Source organism: Hirundo rustica, chromosome Z (genome assembly GCF_015227805.2).
Source record: "Hirundo rustica isolate bHirRus1 chromosome Z, bHirRus1.pri.v3, whole genome shotgun sequence".
Classification (NCBI taxonomy): domain Eukaryota; kingdom Metazoa; phylum Chordata; class Aves; order Passeriformes; family Hirundinidae; genus Hirundo; species Hirundo rustica.
The window spans coordinates 6193552-6215634 of record NC_053488.1 but is presented as its reverse complement, the minus strand read 5'-3'; the positions used below and the strand labels follow the sequence as shown (position 1 = coordinate 6215634).

General features: G+C 44.5%; 1 protein-coding gene across 1 annotated transcript; it reads right to left on the bottom strand.

The window, feature by feature from the left end:
• Positions 1-11891: 11891 nt before the first annotated feature.
• CRHBP (corticotropin releasing hormone binding protein) lies at positions 11892-20821 on the bottom strand. The gene is made up of 7 exons (XM_040090113.1): positions 20670-20821; positions 20139-20232; positions 19372-19529; positions 17321-17531; positions 15441-15589; positions 14001-14118; positions 11892-12628 (listed from the first exon to the last, which is right to left on the bottom strand). Exons 1-7 carry the CDS (start codon positions 20748-20750, stop codon positions 12471-12473), a joined length of 969 nt encoding a protein of 322 aa, XP_039946047.1. The 5' UTR covers positions 20751-20821; the 3' UTR covers positions 11892-12470.
• Positions 20822-22083: the final 1262 nt, after the last annotated feature.

Genomic DNA, 22083 nt, shown 5'->3' with positions numbered 1-22083 from the left:
ACTGCAGGCAAGGCAGGACCTGTGTGAGCACCCAAACAATTTGGAAAAGATAAGTGAAAAGGTTTCTTGAATTTCTAGTGAAACCTGACCAAGTGGCTTTTTACTATCTCTGTAATGAGAATTGCCACTGAAGAATATATTACTGGGAGTAAAAGTGCTCCATGTCAGTCCTGAAAAAAAACCAAAAAAAGAGTCATTATTATGCATTTCTTTTAAAAGGCCAGATAACCTTTTCAAGTGTTCTATTAAGCCAGGAACAGCACGATCTAGAACAAGAGATGTATTTCAAATGATCAGCTAAGATCGTGCCACTTTATAGCTCTTGTTAAAGGTGTGCAACATCAGGAGAGAGTTTAGTATGCTATTTCTCAGGGGAGCCATTTGCCGTATGGTATTTGTAAGCTTGCATAAAGAGAGGATGAGAGGGATGTTGATTCTGAGCCTTTTTCCTAAGTATTAATGCTGAAGAAAACACAACAGGTGGGTGGCTAGGCCCCAGAGTGTGCTCTGAAGATTGCAAAGGGAAATTGTCTCCCTTAACATATGCATTTGTGACCTTCTGTCTAATGGCTTGTCCCTGGAAAGCAAAGGTATGCTCCAAAGCAATATCAGATCCTTAGCTAGCTGTTGTTCACAACGAACTGGGAAGTCTCAGGCTGTTGCAGCAACCTGCCACAGCCAGAAAGGGGAGATTGTGTTTCCACCCTCTCCCAGCCTGAGTTACTCACGTCTGGCCCCAAATGGCAGTGGCTCGCTGAGTGCTTTGCTAAGCTGCACAGTCTCTCTAACTTGGCAGCGAGTGATGTGACAGGTTCTCCATCTGAGTGGCACAGAGGAAAGTCAGACACACTGGAGAAGCCAGAAGGAAGGAAGGAAGGAAGGAAGAGGAGGGCTGGAGCAATGTGGCTCCAGCCTCAGTCACTAGCATCCTCTCACATCTCAGCAGAGCAGACAAAACCTACTCTTTTCCTGGCTTCTTTTATTTTCAAGGAAGTAAACAGCTTTAGACCTTCCCTTTTCCCTGTCTCCACCATCATGAGAGGTGATGATGATGATGATGGTGATACAAACACGACTTACCTGCTGGCTTCATTTGCTGGTGTGTCTGTGCAGGCTCCTAGCACCTCCCTTTGGATAGCTTGGGGTCTGTGTGCTCCCCGGCAGAGTTGTGATGCTTGTTTACCTTCACGGCTCCTGAGACTTACCCAGTCTTGAAAAAGCAGAAGGGCGAAAATAAACCATGCTACAGATTCCAGTCAGATGCTCACTTCTAAACACAGGCTTGACAAATAATGCTCTATCAGTATCAATGCACATCAGTGACCGTATTGTTCAGTCTTGCGTTTGGGAGTGCTTTCCAATTAAAAACAAATCACAAAAAGAGACTTTCAAATTGGTTTCACTGAAGAAAAAGAAATGAAGAGAAGCTGCTTGAGATCTGACAATAGCTGGAGTGATTTGTAAGCATGAAGCATGCAAGATAACATTTAATTAACAGTGGCAAAAATAGATCACTTTGAATTTACGTAAGTTCTCTCATTCTACATATGAGCAATACCCTTTCTTTAAGTTCCTCTTTTCAGAAAAATGTATTAACCCTCCATTCCTGTAGATGATATACCAGTCACAGGTTGGGCAGCATTTCCCCTCCCTTCTTCGAAGATTTCAGTACCCACATGTAGGGTATCCAGACAATATGTTCCAAAAAATCTCAGTCAAATAATTTTCCCTAAACAGTGAAAAAGACTGTTTGTATAGCAAAAATTGCAAATAAGTTCTTGCATCTAAGTGTGCAGAGGCTTGTGTCTTTTTAAGTGCTGCATGAATTTGAAGCACCTCTGTGTCATAATCAAGTATCATGGAGAAGCTGGGATGCCTGCAACTCAGGTGACAACTTCCCAGCCCCATTATTACTCCAGTATAGTAATAAAATAGTAACAGTAATGAAGTCCAGGATGGGATCCCACAGCCTCTGCTCAGCACACAGTGTGACAGTGTTGCTGTCTGCATTCAATTTCCATACGGCATCAGAATATCAGTGTAGAGACACCACTGAAATGGTCATCAGGTTTGCTCCACAGCCCCCTCTAACCCCTCTGGCCTGCTGCATCTCCCTTTGCACTGAGGCTGGGAAAGTTGCCTCTCTAAGGACACCATTCCTGCCCACCAGCTTTGAGAGTCTGTGATGGCAGGCTGATGACAAAACAGCAGCTGTTTTTTAGGACCCATGGTGCTGGACAGGATGCCTACCTTACCTGCTGCTTTTCCAATTCCCTTGTGATGGAGAGGGTGTTTTAGGCCTTGAATGCAATTGGAGGGACCATATAATGCTGGGTAGCCAGGTTATGGCCTCCCTATCCCTGGAGAACTCCACCCTTCACAGGGTAAGGCCCTGAGCAGCTTGGTGCAGCGATGGAGCAAGTGCCGAGATGCTCTGCAGAGTGCTCTCCAGACAGAGCATCTCTGAGGGGCTGGGCACACGGCTTACTGGCATCTGAACACACTTGGTTTTACTCCACTTCAGAGTTTTGCAAGATTACTGCATGCTGTGCTACACCTCTGTGAATTAGAAAGCATCAAATAAACCATATCCCAATACAAAACCAGCAGTAATTAGTAGTAATAGTGAGCTGTACAGGAATTAGTGGTTAACCCACTAGTAATCAATAACTAATTATGTATGGCAATTAATCAATTCTACAAGGAACATGAGCACAAGTGGGATCTATTTCTGTGATGTTATTATTCAGAATTAAGTTGTGCTCCAGTTTTCGTGACAGTTGTTTTGAAGTTGCTGGCAGAACTGATGGCTTTTCAATGATGGTGCCTCCTAATCATACCCCTGTGTTATGATGAACCACCTTGGTCTTTTCCAAATGATTTTCCTTTTGCATTTGATGCAATGCAGGCTCCAAACTCTACTTGACTTTGATGTGTCCTCTGTAAAGTGTGCAAATAACACGCTTGTCAGAACTTTCCCCTCCTGCTCCACTTTTCCTTAATAAGATGGTCAGAACGACTGTCCAAATTGGCCAAGAGATGGGAACACACTCTGATGGATCAAGCTCTTCAACTAAAGTGGTTTTGGATAAGAGCAAGCCACAACCACTTGGACAAATCTCCTCAGACTACTTAATTCTTCATTTTAGATTAGATCTTCTGAACACCATTTCCATTGTATCCTCACCTCCCCACAAAATTGTACCATTCACTGCCTGTGCAGATTGACAGTTCAGATGGGCTGAGAATAAGCAGGTTTCTTATTTTTGTAATCCCCATTATCTGTGTTCAATCGCACCAGATTATGGTAGTACACACAGAGCAATTTCCATGTTTTGTGAAGAATCCATTTCTAACATGAAAAATACTGTATTTGGATAGGTAGGGCTGATATAGCTGTAGTGACAAATGGATTAGCCAAAAACAATCTCCTTCCAAAAATAGCTATGTGTTTGGATGTAATGAGATGATAAATGTGGGTGTCATCTGCATTAAGAATGGACTTCATTATGCAGGGATGGCTCCGTGAAGCTTTCCAGATGTACTTCTTTTCTGCCTCTTATTTTGAAGATCCAATTCTTCCTGCTTCTAAGCGGGTCTTTTATATTTTGTCATCTCTTTTACTTAAAGGAGCCCAGTGTACTTTAACAGGAGTCTTTTTTCACCAGTCACACTAGCAGTATTACTTCTCCCCAAAGCTTCAGCTCAGCCCTGGAACTTGCAGCAGCATGAAGTCAGAGGATTTTTAGTACAATAAGAAACTGCCTACACGTTCCCTAAGGTGAGGCTGGAGCCTGACTGATTAAAATTAAACAGTCAGAGACCCTGCTTGGTTACCACTTTATTTGGGATACTTCATTTTTGGCTTCCAGTTGATTTTTGTATCTGGCAGGACTAAAGGATGATTTACTTTAACTCAATTAAATTATGGCAGTGTAAGAAACATTCCTTATCAATCTCATTTGCCGTGCAAACTGGACAAATTTCCAAACCGAAATATTTTTAAGAGAAACCATAGACTTGGGTCTGTGTTTGGACCTCCTTCAAAAGGTGCCCAGTTTAATGCTCTGTTTATTACAGTACCTGAATTTGAGCAGGAATGAGACCAACAGCTACTTAGAGATATTTTTGATTTTGTCATGCCTGTAACCGCACAAAAGAGACAACAGAGTGCTTTAAACCTGATTGTTGTCCTGCCTGCTTGGTGTAATCCTTGGGCCCAAAGAATTCATCAGAAGAGAATTTTTTGTTTGCAAATATAGACTTCTTAATTCAAAAGGCTGTGAAATCTTTCCAGGGAGTTTAGGTTTTGGCTGTACCCCTGTATACCCAGCTCTGTACTGCAGGGCTTTTTGGGACCTGCAAAATCCACAGGCAGAGAGTTCTGATATCAGGAGGTGCCTGGTTTGGGATGCAGTCGGTGTAGGGCATGCAGATGCATGTGTCCAGCTCCTGCTGAGCCACACACCTCGTGTGTCTTCTCACCACCAGAAGGGGTTTTGGGCTGGGGGAAGCCAGGTAGGATCAGCTGAGACTCTCAGCAAGTACCCCCATCACCCTGATTGGACTTCTGACATCTGAACAGAAGAAGTCACCACCATCCAGCTTCTCTGAGTTCAGTCCATTCTACTGTGCTGTACATATCTACTGGTATCTGTCAGTTAATTAAAGCTGAGTTTTCCAAAGACAGTGATTGTTTTTCAGACAAATTATTATGATTTTTTAATCATCTGCCATTATAATAATTCTCTAATTTGTTGTTGTTTTGTGACAAGTACTCAATCATCCCCTCTACTATTACCTCATACTGTTTTAATAACTGAGCTTTATATAATGCTTTATTTAAATGCATGCCAGTGCCTTCCTTTAGCTGCACATATCCAAAGTATGTGCAGTGGTCAGTGGGCCCTGATGATGGTCAGACTGAAGGACAGAGCAACTTCTGCTGTTCTTCTCCACCAAAAAGTGGTGGAGAAGAACGGCAGTGCTTCTCCCCAAGCATCTCCTCACCACCAGCAGTGGGAAGCATCCCAGGAGAAATCCTGTGGGCGTAGGGCCAAGATCATCTCACTCGACAAGTGACAGCCAGGGATGGCACCAGGGCAAAGGAGGAGAGCTGGGGTGCTGTGCCTGGGAACTTAAAGCTCAGGAGATGTTTCTCCTCAGCTTTGGGGCATGTGAGCTCCTGGCAGAAGCAATGTGGCATTCCTCATATGGCTTCTCATCCAGGCCCTTTCCCCTCTTCACAACCCTCCTCTGGGTGCTCTCTATTAACATATTTTTCTTATGCTGTGGCACCCAGAAGTGCCTCCAGCACTTGAGGTGAGGCTGCCCCAGTGCAGAGCAGAGCAGGACAATCCCCTCCCTTGCCTGGCTGATGCTGTTCCTGATGCCCCCAGGACACGGGTGTCCCTCTTGTTCGCCAGGGCACAGTGGGTGCCAAGTGGTGGGACATCCATGAGATATCTGCCCTTCATGAAACAAGCATCATGTGCTTGACCCGAAGGACAAGGACTCTTCAAAATGCTGTGTGAGTCCTGATGAGGGACACCGAGCACCAGTATATAGATGAAAGGCAAATTTTGGTTATAAATCTGCTTGCTTTCCTGTTGAGGGGCAAAGTTATAAAAAAAAACTATTAGTCAACACTGTAATTGATGGTTTGATGGTAATTTGCAGCAGCACGGTAGCATGAATATCAATTTTATTCAAAAGAACAGATAATGAAAACTTTTCATTTTGTAGTGACTCACGTGTAATACACTGCATTTCCTTTAATAGGAAATGATGTGCGTACAAAATCCATAGTTGCTATGATTAGTTGTTGCTGATCTTTAAAGATAAGAAGCAAAGTGGGGGGAAAAAATTGAAAACTGTGTCAATTTATCTACAAGAAAGTTACTCAGATACCATAAGTAATGAGTCTCTGAATAAAAATGACTATAATGAATCACTTCCTTGAAGTATAATTTAGCTGTGTTTAGAACTGAGTAAGTACAGCTTTGAGGTCCTAAGGAGTGTGCATTTCATGAAGGCAAGTGAAATTTCTTAGAGTCATTAAAAATTAGCTCGATCTCTGTAACATAATTGGTACTACGTGCATTCCAATGAAGGATAATGGAGTCTAGAGTTTTTTGTACCCTGTGTGCAAAAGATAATATAGTCCCTGCAGATACATAAAATCTACTTGGCTTGTGAAGCCCGTGTAGTGTGATGGCACAGGAGATGTATTTTAAATTTGCAGGAGCAGACATTAGGTGGGAAGGAGGTTATGCAGTCAAGAATAACATGTTCTGCAAATCTACTTTCCTTACTATTCAGCTTTCGTGAAACTCGTCCCTGACTGTTGACTGAAATTTCACCACAGAGAAAGCAGGGCATGATTTCACAGGCTCGGTGTTAGCAGAGAAGATACTCAGAAGATGTTTTAGAAGTTGCTTACACTGCCATTCAGAAAAAACAGACATGTCTTGCTCTGAAAACTTGTTTTCACTGTCAGTTGTGAAAGGTAAAAAAATCAGCAGAATTTTAGCAGAAAACTTAAACTTCAAAAATTGTTGTTTATTTTTACAGGAAGAAGCACATTGCCGCCAATAAATCTATGATTTTTTTTTTTTTCCCCTTCTTTATGAAGAAAGAATCTAACTATGGGAACTTATGGTCACTGCTCTCCAGCCTCTCATTCCCCAGTCTGTCCATATGTCCAGGACTGCCCCATCCCAGCGCAGAATCTGTCACCTGTCCTTGTTAAGCTTCACATGATTGCTGATTGTCCATCTCTCTAATTTGTTGAGGTCTCTCTGCAGGGCCTCTCTGCCTTCAAGGGAGTCAACAGCTCCTCCTAATTTAGTGTGCTTGAACAACTTCAATAAAAGATTTCTAATGCTCCTTACTTATTAACCCTTAATTTCTAAGTGTTTTTTTTTTTTTTTTTCCCCTTAAAAATCCCAAGCAGCTTGAACAAATCTATATCTGTTCCTGTATCAAGTCCTATTTTATAAGGTTCTTTTCCACTGAAGAACTATTGCATGGTTTTAAGTGAAAGAGTATTCATTGTTAAATTTCAGTGGATTTGAGATTTTCAAGGTGGGAAATTCAGCTTCCCTCAAGCAACTCACTACATTATTTTTTCTGAACAGCCACTCTGGGTTTAATGTTGATTCTTGTCCTGTATCCCTCTGTCTTTGAGGAGGTTTTTTTTTTGCAGTAAGAATTGTTGATTACTTCCTTTCACTGCAGATAACAATTCTTGACTGTAGGATCTTTAGTAATTTTTGTGGTGCTGAAGAGTTTTTCAGTCATTGCTTGAGTGTTGGATAATCTATCAGTACAAGGCTGGTGGTTTTCTCTCTAAGTCTAGCACAGTGCTCTTGTGCCGTGTGCAATGAGGTATCATTACCCCTTTTATATCTCTTCCCAAAAAAAGAGCCAGTGGTGATGCCAAGTGAAAAAAGGTGAAGAAAACTGGTTTATTCTCAGACATCAGAGCCTGCACTAACACTGTCACTCACACTTTCCCCAAGAATTTTTTGAGTTTTATCATTAATAGTGAGATTTGATGATTTTGCCTGCAGTGATGGATGACAGGGTGTCTAAACACTGGACATGCAATTTGTTATCAAAACCAACATTGCAAAACACTTCTGCTTCAAGGACTTTTATTACAGTTTTATTGTTAAGAGCTTGATTTTTTTGTTTATTCTTAGGAAGCTTTCCATTTCTTGTCGTCCTCCAGGCTACAACCTTGCTAATTGATAAACGCTTTCCTTGTTTTTTTCAACAGATACTCAAGTTATCCACCTATTTCTAATCCTGTTTGGGTTTTTTTTTCTCATTTGCAAAATTGCTAGTTTTCTTATTTTTTATTTTTCTTCCTGCAGTGTTTTTATTGTCTCTCTTCCCCCCCTCTCCCCACTTATGAGGGTACTTATTTCCTTATTTCTCCAAGATTCATGCCATTTGACATCTAAGAGCAGAATTCTTGTGCCTGAAGTTCTGCAACTCCTGAAATGATGAAGGCCTCCATAAATACACGTACAGAGATTGAGGGGGCTTGGTTTTCTGCATGAGGCAGGTGTTAAAGCACAGACCAGGGAATGCTTGGTTGTCTGGGATCCAGGTTTGTCTAAGACAGCCATCAGAGAGGAGTGATACCATTGATGGTGCTGCCTAAATTCATGTTGATGAAAAGACAGCCAGTTCTTCTTAGAAAACCACTATGTACTTGAGTACTTTACATGAACAATATTAATAGGTGGTGTTGCCCAACACGTGCAGAGTGTAGTTTTTCATTTTCCTTTATCTATAATAAGTTTTCTAACTAATAAAGACCACTTCTGCAGAACATGGAAGGTGAAATCTCAAATCTCTTAGCATTAAGAATCTTTTCTACAAGGCCTTGATGTTTTGGAGGTATTTAAGCCACTTTAGCATTGAAAAAAAAGTACCACGGGAAGCTGAAAGGTGGAAAATCCCGCTAGGAAACTGCATGAAGCAAAAGACTCTGAGTTTATCTTCACTGGTGACTTAGTCCTCAGCTATTGGATAGGGAATACACTGTTGAAGTTTCAACTCCTCTGTTTCCTAGTGACCAAGGTGTGGTGTTTTAAAGACTACATCTCCCCAGTTTGAAGGCAGGAAAATGAATGGGAACAATTTTATATAAGAGCTTATTTCCAAATGGCATAACCCAGAAACTGCCCTGGTTCACTGAAGGGTGCCGCTGCTCAAAAAAAGGCTGGTGGGGCTACTTGCTGCTAGAGCCACCCTGACAGTGACAGACACCCAGAAAGGATGAACTGAACAAGAGGTTTGGGGGCAGAGAGGCTCTGGCACTTCAAGTTTTCTCAGAAAAAAAAGCTTTTTCATTGAGCCCTGATTTTTCTCTCCCAGACTGACCAAGTGGTGTCCCTCAGGGGCCTGTACTGGGACCAGTGTGATTTAGTATCTTCATTTATGTCACAGACAGTGACAGATCAAGTGCACCCTCAGCAAATTTGCAGGTGACACCAAGCTGAGTGCACCTGATGCCTGAGTTTGTCCAGAGGGACGTGGACAAGCTCTAGGAGAGGGCACATGGGAATCTCAGGAGGTTTAACAAGACCAAGTGCTGCTGCTGCTGCCCCTGGGTCGGAGCAACCCTGGTATCAACAGAGGCCGGGCATGGAGAGATCAGAGCAGCCCTGCCCAGGAGGCCCTGGGGGTGCTGCAGGGTGAGAGCTGGACATGACCCAGCCATGGGCACTCCCAGCCCAGGGAGCCAAATGTGTCCTGGGCTGCATCCAGAGCAGTGTGGGCAGCAGGGCCAGGGAGGGGATTCTGCCCCTCTGCTCTGCTCTGCTGAGACCCCACCTGCAGAGCTGCATCAGCTCTGGGCCCCCAGCACAGGGAGGACATGGACCTGCTGGAGTGAGTCCAGAGGAGGGACACCAAGATGATCAGAGGACTGGAGCACCTCTCCTGCGAAGACAGGCTGAGAGAATTGGGGTGTTCAGCCTGGAAAGGAGATGTCTTAGGGGCCATCTAATTTTGGCCTTCCAGTACGTGAAGGGAGCCCATAAGTAAGATGGAGAGAGACTTTTTTCAAGAGCATGCAGTGGCAGTGTAGAGTCCCAGTAGAAATAACCCCCAGGTTTTGGCCTTGGAAGTACACGCTGTAATTCTACACCTGCCTCCTCTCCCTACTACCCAAATTCTCCTGATTTCTTTTTCCTTGTTAATCCATTGTTTGTGGGACCCCGGTGACCAGACCTGTCTTCCCTTCAGGACACTGCCCTGCCCTGCCCTCAGTGCCACCCCTGTGCCACAAGGACGCTGGATGCTGTAAATCACACCTAGGCCTGAGCAAGGCTCATCATCACCCCTCTTTTGCACTGGATCCCCTTCAGCACCTGGAATAAACCTTGCTGGCGCTTGATCATATGCAAAGGGCCTTCTTGCCTCTCTTTTGCTGAGCCAGGCTCGTGGCGTGTGTGGATGTGAGAGCTCGATTGCAGCCTGAGCTGCTCCCAGCAGCTTTTCCACGGGAGAGGCTGACTGGGGCCTAGGCAGAGGCTCCGCTCCTAAAAGACACACTGCCACATGGCAGGCTATGGGGCATGGATTCAAACTGAGAATAGGCTTGCATTGGGTATTGTGAAGGAATTCTTTAATGTGAGGGTGGTGATGAGTCATTGAAAACTGATATTGTCATGGACAAAGACCCTCTAACCAATTAAAGTTAGAAAGTGGAATGTTTATTCACCGACAGGCGGCACGGGAGTCATCTCTGAAAGGCGTGGCCGCCCCAAACAAGGCTCTTTGCTCTCTATTTATTTTCCAAGATCTTACATACAATACATATGCATAACTCCAGCACCTCCCATCCCCGCTCTGTATTAAAATGAAGCTATTAGTCCTTCATGTGTGTGCAATCCTTCTTTTGAATTGGGTGGGTGGCCTTGAATTGGGTCAGTGGTCTCAAAGGATGAAGTCAGGAGAGTCTTCATCAGGTCTCTGTGACCCTCTGGCACTGTCCAATGTCCCCTGCTTCGTGATTGATTGATACCAAGTCCAGGTGCTGGCCATTGTTCTTACTGGTTTCAATCTGTTCTTATAATGGTTCACTTACTCCACTTTTTCTATAAACAAGCTCATAATACAACAGCTCTAGCTTGGGCATCTAATAATCATTAACCTACCATTTACTAACCTAACTTACATCTTGATCAATATAAATTGCTTCTAACCCTTAGCTAAAATCTTAACTCTTTAAAGTCATGTCTCAGTGAGACACTGGAACAGGTTGCTCAGGAAGTTGTGAATGTCCCATCCCTGAAAGGCCAGGCTGGATGGAGCTCTGGGCAACCTGGCCTAGTGGAAGATGTTCCTCCCCACAGCAGGGGGTTTAGAACTAGGTGATTTTTAAGGTCCCTTCCAACTCAGGCCATTCTATGACTTTAGGATTACAGGATGTGGTGTTTCTGATGCTGGGTGGTGACACCAACAGTGACAGCACTTCATCATGGCTCAGACAGCTTTGCATGAGGCTGGAGCAGGGATGTAGTGACCAAGAATCCCCCACTCAGAGACCCAAGTCAGGGTTGCTTCATGTCACAGCCAGCAGCACTTTCGTCTGTTTTCCTTGGAGTGAAGTGAAACATTCCCACAATCCCCACTTTTTCCATAAACACAGCCCTGTGGAGTGGATATGCTCACCTATGTCTGACCAGTCCACCAAAGGCATCCATCTGTTCATGAGTCAGTCACGAAAACAGGGTTTCCAAAACCAACAGGGGGAGAGCCTCAGGCATCTTGTGGTTTTCACCCACTTCAGTCAGGGAGATTAACTGCAGAGCTGCTGAATATCCAAGACACTTGATTTTGGATGGATGACTGTGAGATTAAGAGCCATAACTTAGAGTGAAAGATTTCAGAAATGCAGCTGGGTGAATTAGGTTTCACCATTAATTGAACCCTGGAGGAGGAACCATTTGCTCTTGTTACTGGCAGGTATCACTCCCAGAACACACACCAATCAGACCTTGCTCTCAAAGCCAGGACACAGCTCCAGTCCTCTGCTGTGCTTGTGCTTCCCAGAGCTCTTCAAGGCTGACACTCCTTCTCTGGGACACCAAAGGCCTGGAAAAAATAAATCTATATTTTTGTATCCTGGTCTTCATGGGTCAGCAGGACACCTGACCAAAAAATCTGAAAGAGGGCAGGTACCAGTAAGTGCACTAACAAAACTTATTCTATGTGGAGGTGTAACCAACCTAGAGAAACCAAATTTTTGCTCAGTTCACGGTTTTTCAGCACCATGTATTAGAAATTTTCATTTCCAGAAAACTGTGCAAGACTTAGGAAGTTTAATCAGTAAAGACCTCTTCAGAAAAAATACAACGTAAGAACTCTTTGCCAACTCTTTGAATGTATTTATTTATGTTTGGATTTGTGTAAGGAAGTCTCATGCTATAAATTTTTATTAAAAACATGTCATTAGAAATAAATAGTACATTTATAGTCATAAGTAAAACAGTAGTTTCTACGCACACTAATATTGGGGTTCCTCTTAAAAAACTGGAATTGTATTTCACCATCTTTTTGTTTGTTTATTTGTTTACACTTGATATAAAAGGATAAAGCTGCTGCATGAAGTTTATATTTATTGTGGGTTTCATATATCCCCAGACTAGGGTTTTTGTCTATTTTCCTAATAATATTTATACAGGAAACATACCCTTCTAGTCTTGCTACTGATTTTTGAAATGACAAATGAGCTTAAACATTGCAGAAATAATATAATGATAATAACAAAGATGAATACATTTGTTGCTTTTTCCTGCTTGCTGATGGGAATGACTGATTCGTATGAAAAAAAAAAAGAATTCTGCTTATAGAAAGGCTCGACAACACCAGCTAGTTAAAGGAAAAAATACATTACTATAGAACTTGGTTTTCATTAGTTGTGTGAAGATGTGTGTCCTGGTTTCTCAGATGCTAGGAAAGCAGAATTCCTCGATGCTGTTCTCCTTCCTTGTTTCTGTTTCCTGCGGATCCAATTGATGATACTCAAATGTCACACGGTTGATGTGTTTGCCACTGGAGACCATTCGCAGCACAGTGTTGTCACAGCCAATCTTCATCTGGGCTATTTAGGGAAAAGAGATATAAAGGAGAGATAAAGATACATTTATATGAGAGAAAGTGAGGGAAAAGAGATATATAATGATGGGAATTACGAAACACCAATAAATGCAATTTTGGAAACTCATGTGTCATAACAACGTGCTGGTGGTGATATGGCTGATCAACTTTTGTGTTTGTTAGTTTTGCTTCACAATGCTTGGGTATTGAATCAAGTGTCCTTCCCTCATGCAAATGCTACTCCATGTCTCTGTGCTACTGTTAGATACCATGAGTGATGGGAAAGGGTACTGGCACTGTATCCTGGAGATAGCCAAAATTAGTGACATCAAAATGTTTCCTGTTAGGGGAATGAGTGGGTTTGTGTGCAAGGACACTCTTCACAGGAACAAAATCAAACTCAGATGGTAATACCCAGCACATGGTCTCACTCTGAGGGAAATCGAGTGTGTCACTAATTGCTGCTTTAGGCAAGCCATTTGAGTGGAGGCTTGGAAAAGCCTATTTTTTTGTTTGGAGATCTTGGGGGAACTTCCCGACTTGAGGAGAAATCTGGTATGTCACTGGGAGAGCAGGAGCTGCCGAGATGGATTTTCACTTCCTTCACGCCACCAGGAAAACACACTTTAATCTCATTCCAGTGCTCTGTATTATCAATCAACAGCAGCATTTACCAGTTAAATCTTTGAACAGTGCCTGGACTGGTGTGGTGTGATGAAAGGCAAGCGAGACCACAAGGGCCAGGCACATTCCTGCTCTGCAGCTCTGTGGAAATGCTGCTTCTCCAGTGCCCTGCTGATACTCCTGAGATATGACAGGTGTGCCACAGAGGTTAGTCTGTCATATCACTGCCACACTTTGCAGTCTGCTATTGAATATTAGGGAAATTGGAAGTTCTTATTTTTATGTGGAGAAAGAGGCCACTGAACTGGCAGGTTCAAAGCAGAGATTTTCAAAGCAGAGGCTTTTGGAGTATGTGTTTTACACCTGCAGCTGAAAAGGCCTTGGAAACACTGAGTAAATTGAGAGAAAAGCTCCTTAACTGAGAACGTAACAATCTGCCTTCATTTGTTGTGAATTTCCAGACCTTTTTGTGCTGACATTCTAATATTTATTTTTGTCATGGGACAAGAATTTTTAAAATATGTCTTATTCAGCCTTGTCATAATGTTTATTAAAGGGGCAAATGAAGGTGGTCATGGGTGTGCTGTAACACACAGCCAAACCACAGGCTTGATTAGCTTTAGCTCTCATGTTCTGCTAAATGTGAGGTTCACCAGTCTAGCAGGAAATCCAGATGTATGTGGGGGGGTCTCTGCATGTCTTATTATGGTTAATTATTTTATCATGTGCAGGTTATTGGAAGAAGTTCTTACCAGATCCATGAAAGGAGTGACAGAGGTCAGCCAGTGGAAACATCTTGGATGGGTCTAAGCCAGCTCCTCCAAGAAGCTCTACAAAATCTCCCACTCCTGCACAGCCTGTGGATGGTTTCTTTAAAAGGGCAGAGGCTAAAAGTTATTTACCATTCATCTTCAAAATGTAGCAGTTCTGCAGATGTTATTAAAGCTATCAATAGGTTTTGGAAATCCCCCATGCTGTGCCAAATCAGTTTCTCATCCTGAACAGCACTACCTTGATTTCACATTAGTAAGTTAATTTACTTAAGGGATTCCAAAGAAAGACCTGAGTAGACTCTGAAAATTACTGGCAAGTAGAAAAGGTGTTGATTCAACTGCTTTTAATGCAGATAAGCAGTCTGGTTCTGGATGCTTAGACGTGTAATCCTATTAATGCAGTCATAGGCTGTATGTATGCCCACATTCATAGCTGGCAGGCAGGAACTTCAGTTCCACTATACCATACTTATTCCGAAAAAAAAAACCCTAAAATTGCCCACTGTGGCAAAGTTCAATTAAGGTAGAAATTAACAAAAATAGCAGTTTTGTTTTTTTTTTTTCCCCTGAAAACAGTACTGTTTTCTTACTGTATATTAAATCCACAATTTCCCTAAAATTAATGCTGTTTGCCAAAAATATATTGTATGGACACCTCGAGAACCTTTAGGCTGTCACTCCTATGCTGCTATTTAAATGTCTGCTTTCTTTACCTTCCTTTGCTGTTGCCCTTTTCTGCTCACCACTGAATAAGTCAACTAATTCTCTTGCCCATCTCTCAAAGCCTGGCTTGTTCAGACACTTGCTCAGAGCTCAGGCTGTCAGACTACTGGCAGGAGAAAACAAATTTCCTTGCCCTATTCTTCTGAATATTTTGGAATTGGCACCTTCTTACACCTCCCAGGCACAGGTATCACCAACAGCTCCTGTCCTCTTCTGTTGGTTTGTCACCAAGCACCAAGAACCTCAGATCAGAGCGGAGGATTCTCAGCATGTGGAGCAGGCAAACAGCTGTGAGCATGTCTGTGTTTTGTCTGTGATTATACCTTGCCATCTAATGGCTCCTTTCTCTCTTCAGAGTGTTTGCTGCTTTCATTAATTTAAATACAGGCAGACAGCTCTCCGGGAGACTGCTCTTTTCTTTATGATGAAATCCTTGCCCTTTGTTATGGCAAGAAGTTGTTACATATATTAATGGTACTCTGCATAATTTGGCTGCCATTGCAACATTACAGAGACCATGACAGCCCCAGATCTCCTCTCTGGAAGAAACCAGAGCCCTCAGCGTGCACACAAGCATCCAGAGCGCCCAGTGCCACAGCAGCCAGTGCCACAGCCTATCCCTGCTTCACCCCTTCCCTCCTCTGTGCCCAGAAAAATTGCACATGCTAGTATGTTCTTAGGAAATAAAGATCCCACCTTTAAAAAGAGACCATTTAAATGTCCCAGGATAAGATCAGATATTTTTATCACCACTGGGTAGATTATGGAGAAGCTGCAGTTTCTGTGCTGGTGAGGAATGACCATGGTAAACCTTCCTGAGGGGGTCTGAGAGATGACATTGCAAGCTGGGACACAGGAAAAGGTACAGGAGTTACTTGTCCAGTCATCACTGCATGTAGCAAAGCTACTTAATTACAGTTCCAAAAAAAGCAGAAATTGTTTAATTACTATGAGTTATGACCAAATGCTGAAAAAAAATGTGTGTGGCATTTTCTGAGGTTCTTGCATAGCATTTGTTCCTTAAAAATTCCCTCCCCATTGTTTACTGTGTAGCATGAGGTCTGACAGAACCTGAGGGTGAAGCAGTCCATAGAAGATCTCACACCTGGAATCTGTATATCTGTACAGGGGCTGATGTTGTTAAGGGCTCATACAATCTGTCAGTTTGAAGGAGGCTAAACATGGGTGAAGGGAGGGATTATGTTTGGTTTCAACAGCTTATTGCCTGGTATTGCCAGCAACCCCCTAAAGCCTATTCTGCTCCTCTGGAGTTCCTTACACTGCAAAACATCTCATTGAAAAGAGAGCAAGATTTTATCTTTAAGTTCACACTTAAGGGTTCAGGCAAGGGAGTAATTTATCATCTGTGAGAGCAGCCCAAGGGATCCTTGACACAGATCTGGGATCCTGCAGCTTCTTTAGCCGAATGGTGAAAGACACCAGCCACCTCCATCAGCTGAATACGATAATCACATCCCTGGGCATGAAGAAGCCACACCAGACTGGGGACGCAGCTTGAAGGCTCAAATCTGAGTAACTTGGAGTAAAGACACAGCAGACATGCTGTCACTGTTTTTTTGGGTTTGGGGGATTTTTTTTTTTTTTTTTTTTGTTTTGTTTTGTTTTGTGATTTTTTTCTTTTTTTGTGGTTTGTTTGTTGGGGTTTTTGGGGGGGAGGGTGGGTCTGTTGGCTTATTGTTTGGGTTGGTTTGGGGGGGGCAGGGGGTGTTGGTTTTGGTTTTGTTTTATTCGGTCACTTTGAGTAGATAGGCAGATAAATCAGACTAGCCTGAACATTAATTGTTAAATGTCCTGCCATCTCTGGAAAAAATAATTCAGGTGAGGTACTGGAACAGGTTGCCCAGCCAAGTTGTGGGTTTCCCACTGCTGGAAGAACTCAAGACCAGGTTGGATGGGGTTCTGAACAACCTGGTCTAGTGTGTGGCCTTCCTGGCCATGGTGGGGGTGGGTGGAAATGAGATGATCTTTATGATCTCCTTCAACTCAAGCCATTCTGTGATTCTATAAGAATTTGTGCCTTGCCAGCTCAGAGGCTTAGGGAAAGAAACTTGCAGATAGATCCCTGTGATCATATATCTGTATCTATCATGTGTGGTATGTTGATATATATGTATATCTTCCACTATGTGGTAGTTATCATATCTACCACATGATCATTCAATACACTGATTTTACTGTCGACCTTTTTCAAATATTTTTTCCTCATTGTTCACTCAGGTCTAGAAAACGCTGATTAAAACAAAATTAAAACTATTTGTTCTAGCTAAATGTGTTGGAACATGCCAATATTAGATTGGGAGGGATCTTATGTGAAAGAGCGAGCCTTATGATCTTGCATATTTGAAGCCTGTGTGATCTCTTAAGCTCCTTTTTATTTTCCTTGGGACACACACTGAGCCTCAATCAGGGATGCAGGTGCACATGGCTCCATCTGCCTTACTGCAGCTCTGTCAGCGCTGATAACCACAGTGAGAAAATTCAGTGCAAAGCAATACATTCTTTTTGCTTCCTGCCCCAAATTCGAGCCCCTTTGGTGACATGAAATGCAGACTTACGGAAGAGATTGCTGCTTTTCTTGACTGTGACAGTAAATCCATTGCCTGGTTGCTGAATCCTGAAGAAGATCATTGCCACGTTCTGTGAGGATCTGATGCTCCTCTGAATATTCCCACTTTCACAGAAGTCTACATATCTTTGAGAAGTGGTGAGAGGATGGTCCAAGGAACTGGGAAATTTCTCTCCCTTGAGTATCCATCCATCAAACACCTGAAGAGGTTCAATAATAAAAAACAAGGTTTTGTTCATTGCTCTGTTAGCAGAGAACAGAAATGTGAATAACAACAGACACTCTTTTCTTTTTGACACCATATAACATGTTCAAAGCCACAAACTGAAAACAAAAATTCTTCATATTTATTGATTTCCTAACATTTAACCAATTATTCATGGTTCAGCTGATGTTTGGGAAAGGGATACGTACGTCGATTGATTTGCCCTGTAATTTTCCACCATCCTTGCTTTACATCTTGTCATTAATGGTCCCAGTGGCCTTCCAGAGATATTGGAACACCAAAAAAACTTTCGGGGGGAATTACTGGCAGAGGTACTGCTCTCACTTGTGTCAGCTCTTTCACCTCATCTTAACCACCAGAAAGAAAAACAAATCCTGCGTTGTTTGTCTGGACCTTAAGCATCAACTTTTACAAATCTTTCCTTTGTAACAAAAAACCAATGATTTTCCCTAACCATCTTCAGAGAAATGTGTCAGAAGCAAAAACGTGTGTTAGTTCTAGCATAGATATGCAGTTCCCTGCCTTGCTGTTTCAATTCCCTCCTAGCTGCCCTCACATGGTAATTCCTTAAACACTTCAGTCAATACTCCCAAAATTCAAGAACCAGGTTTAGTCATCACTTCTGTCAATAATTCTGATGTGAGTATGTGGGCTTCCTGATGGAAAAAAACATCAGGATCTGTCTCTGGATTTGCCAGAATGGTAAGTTTCTGAAGAATGGAGATGCAGGTGCTTAAATTACATGAGGGAAAAGCTGCCTGTGTGTATCTATATCTATATCTATGTCATCTATATCTATATCTAATCTATATCTCAATATAACAGAGAAACTTAGGACAACATTATCAAAGAAAGGAAACCTCAATAAAACATGAAAGCTATCTTGGCATTTTTCTAGCCTCCATGAGTGACTACAAGTCCAGGTACAAAAGTCTTAGACCCACAAGAGACAGAAATCAGCCTCTCTGTATCCACGTAGTGGGAGATCTCAGCCAAGATATGGACTGGGGGGACAAAATTCTCAGGGTTAAAAGGAACAGGACACATGGAAAGGGCTAAAGGGCAGCTTTTCTCCTTCTCCCTGTTCCTGGACCTCAGCTTGCTACTAGAAGGGTTGTGGTCTGTTCTGTGCAGTTCAGCACAAAGGGTGAAGTGCAAGGTGAGGGGAGCCAGGGACCATCGAGCCTCCCCTTCTCTCCTTGACCGAGTTCAGATCTCGGTGAACGTTCCCGCCTGACTGAGAAATGTGCTGGTAAAGTTTTTTTAACACAGGAATATAAATGGCTCTTTGTCATGAGCCTCTTTCTGTCAGAACCAATGTCCTGAAAAGTTCTAGCAGGGAAATTTTAAAGGAAGACTGCAATGGTCCACTCACTATTGATCTGATGCTAAGTGACTTGTGAGCAAGGTCCCAGAGCAATAGCAGCGATCCAGAGATCCGCATCACTATCTACAGGGCTCGTGTGAGTCACAGCGCAATGAGTAAATCCTACTGGCCAAATTTCCAGCCATGCCCCCAGGTATGGACACTCCATGGAGGCGCTTCTGGAAAAGTTCAGAAGAGGCAGTACTGCAGTCTGGAGAGGGATCCTCATCCTGCATGGCTTTGCTTTAGAGGAGTGGTGATGTGGGGGGGACACAGAGTGCCTCGGGGAGGACAAGGAGCCGATCCAGAGGCGTCTGCTCTGTGAAAGGCTGTCCTGCACACAGGAACACACACGACACACAGATCGTGCACACACGCTCGCCTGCCCCTCGCACGCCCAGCAAACACCTCGCAGGTCCCAGGAGAGCCGAGACTCGCAGCTTCTTACCTTCAGGAAGTCCCCCCCTCGGCAGTCGATGTTCACGAAGTCGTAGCGGATAGTGATGAGCTCCTCGGGCTCCCCGATGAAGAAGGTAGCGCAGTGCAGCTGCGGCTGGTCTGCGGTGAAGGTGAACTGCCCCTCTATACTCAGCATGTCGATGCACCCTGCGGGGGAGGCGACGAAGCGCTGCCGCCTCTGCCCGCTCCGGACGGAGACTCCGCGCCCGCTCCCGCCGTGCGGGCAAGGAACGGGAGCGGAGAGACCCCCCCGCTCCGGGATCCGGCTGGCAGCGAGGACAGGGAGGGCCAGCTGAAGCAATTAGGAGCCTGCTGAGCATCAGGGGATTAATAGTAACTCTCAGGCGTGAGCGCAAACCTGCGCCGGGGGATGGTGTGTCAATGCTTCTCTGAGCAGAAAACTCCGTGTGTGTGTGTGTGTGTGTACGAGTGCGCAAACACTCTGTTCTTTCAGATTTCTCTGCACTCGCAGCCGCTACACCTGCCCCACCCCTTGGCAATGTGACCCTGCCTAGGGACACGGGTGGGGGATCCCCATCCTGCTCCCGCTATTTGGGACCGTCAGCTATGAACCCCGACCCACTGCCTCAAAAACACAGCTTCCTGCGGGTTTAATGCTTTGTCCTTCTTCTCTCCAGCCTCGCAAAAAGCTTCTGCAGCTCTTTCGTTCCCAATTTAGCCCTTTCCCCTCCCTGAGGTACCCCCGGGATTCTCCCACCTGCCAGCAGTTCCTACCCGAGCACCAAAGAAACTCACGGAGCGAGCGCCGGTAGATCTGTCCCGCAGACAGCTCTCGCTTCAGATCTTCACTGAGCAGTAGGAAGGGATCATCTTCACCAGCATCCCTCACCTGGGGAACGATGGAGGGAAAAAAGAGCCTGGGGCAAACTGAAATGCAGCTCTCCCCGTGCACCTCTCGAGAACAGGCAGAGCACACCATATCCCTGCTCCAGAAACAGTGCAGCTGTGGAAGAACTCGGGCAGAAAGCTGCCAGCCTGCAGTAGAGGGAAAATAAACCTGGCATCTAAGAGGTGAGCCCAGCAGCTAAATGCACTGAGAGTCTCTTAAATCCTCAGCAAAACTGCTGAACATAAATAAATAGAGGGGTAGTGCAGAATACACGGGACCGCTGCGTTAATGTTACCCAGGTGGAAGTTAAATGCGGGAGAAGTGGGAATAGGAAAGGGAGAGAGAAGAAAGCACAACGCTTGAAAGCTGAGGGTACCAGTTAGAAGATAGCGGCTAAGAGCACAGCAAGATGTTTAATCATCAGCCCTACTGCTCACCTCTAGGTATCTGGTTTCTCCCTTGGAGGCTGCCAGGAAGATGAGGACGAGGTGGCATTGGAACTGGAAAGCAGACGGCATGCTGACACCTCCTCCGGCCGCCGTCCCTCCGTGGCCAAGTTTCTCCGGGTCTGTGCCGGTATGCAGGAGCCGCTGGGGTGTCTTGGAGCGACTCTTTTTATAGAGCTGTAGGGAGGGGAGGCACTTGGTCCCCGTACTGATAGGGTAACCCATGGTAACTGAATTCCTCTCGCAGTGACACAGTACGTGGGCATGACAAGGGTCCAAATTGCAGCCACAAATTTTCGAGACGGTTGAATTCCCCTCTCTGGCAGATGTCTTTCCTCCTTATCCATCTGGTGGAATAGCTGAAAACCTCTGGGGAAGAGAGCCCATCCCTGTGCATGTGGGGCACTCAGGCACTGTGTTTATTTCCAGTTATTCCAAAGCAAGCAGCGAGGAGCACCCCTCCCTCCTCCCGGGGCAGTCCCAGGGTATTTCGGACCTGCAGGGTTTCCCGCCTACCTTCTGCTGCTTCTGCTGTGACACACAGCTCTCTGCAGTGCCCGTGCCTGTGCATCCTGCTGGCCAGGCCTGGGTGGGCACCCCTGTGTCCCAGGCAGGTTTGCAGCCTGTGCCAGCATCCCTCCGGGGCTCTGCAGCAAGCACACGGGCAAAACCAGACAGCTCTTCCCACCAAAAGCAGCTTTCACACAGAAATTATGAAAACCTGGGCTTCCCAAGGGCGTGTTCATCTCAGAACCCCTGATAGTGCTTCAGCCCTGATCTTTAAGTGAAAACTGAGAAGAACCTGAGAAGAACCTTTAAAAGTTGAGCCTGTGAGTGAAAGCTCATAACTGCAGAGTACTAAAAATCAGGGACTCAGGAGAGGTATTAGATGTGGGGTATACATCTGAAATCCATTGAACTTCTTTGGGAATTACAAGCTTTGTTGGAAAACTGCATGGTCTAGTCCCAGTTTGCATTAGAGGATGGCTGGAACATTAATCAGGAAGGTGAGAGGTGTCTTGGAGACCGTGAGGATCAGAAGGGGCTGCAGAGGAACCCAGCCTTACTCGCTATTCTTCTGCTCACTCTCTAAAGAGATTGATAAGGTTAAAATTACAGCTTCACCCCTCCAATCCCTCCCTTAGAGGCGTTTTTCAGGATGCAATCCAGTCCCAAATTCTGGCTGCAGTGTCCCAGTTTGCCCTGCCAGTCCCCAGCCTATGGCTCAGACACCAAGTGCTGAGGAATATTTAGTGCAGGGAGCTGGGCGTGCAGCTGCAGCGAGAGCTGCAGATTGAGCTCTGTGGGGCAGGACTCCGAGCCCAAAGGCTGTGAACTGCCAACCTTTTGAATTCCAGAAGGCCCAGGGACCAGTAGCAGGTCACCAGCCAGGTGACCAGATATT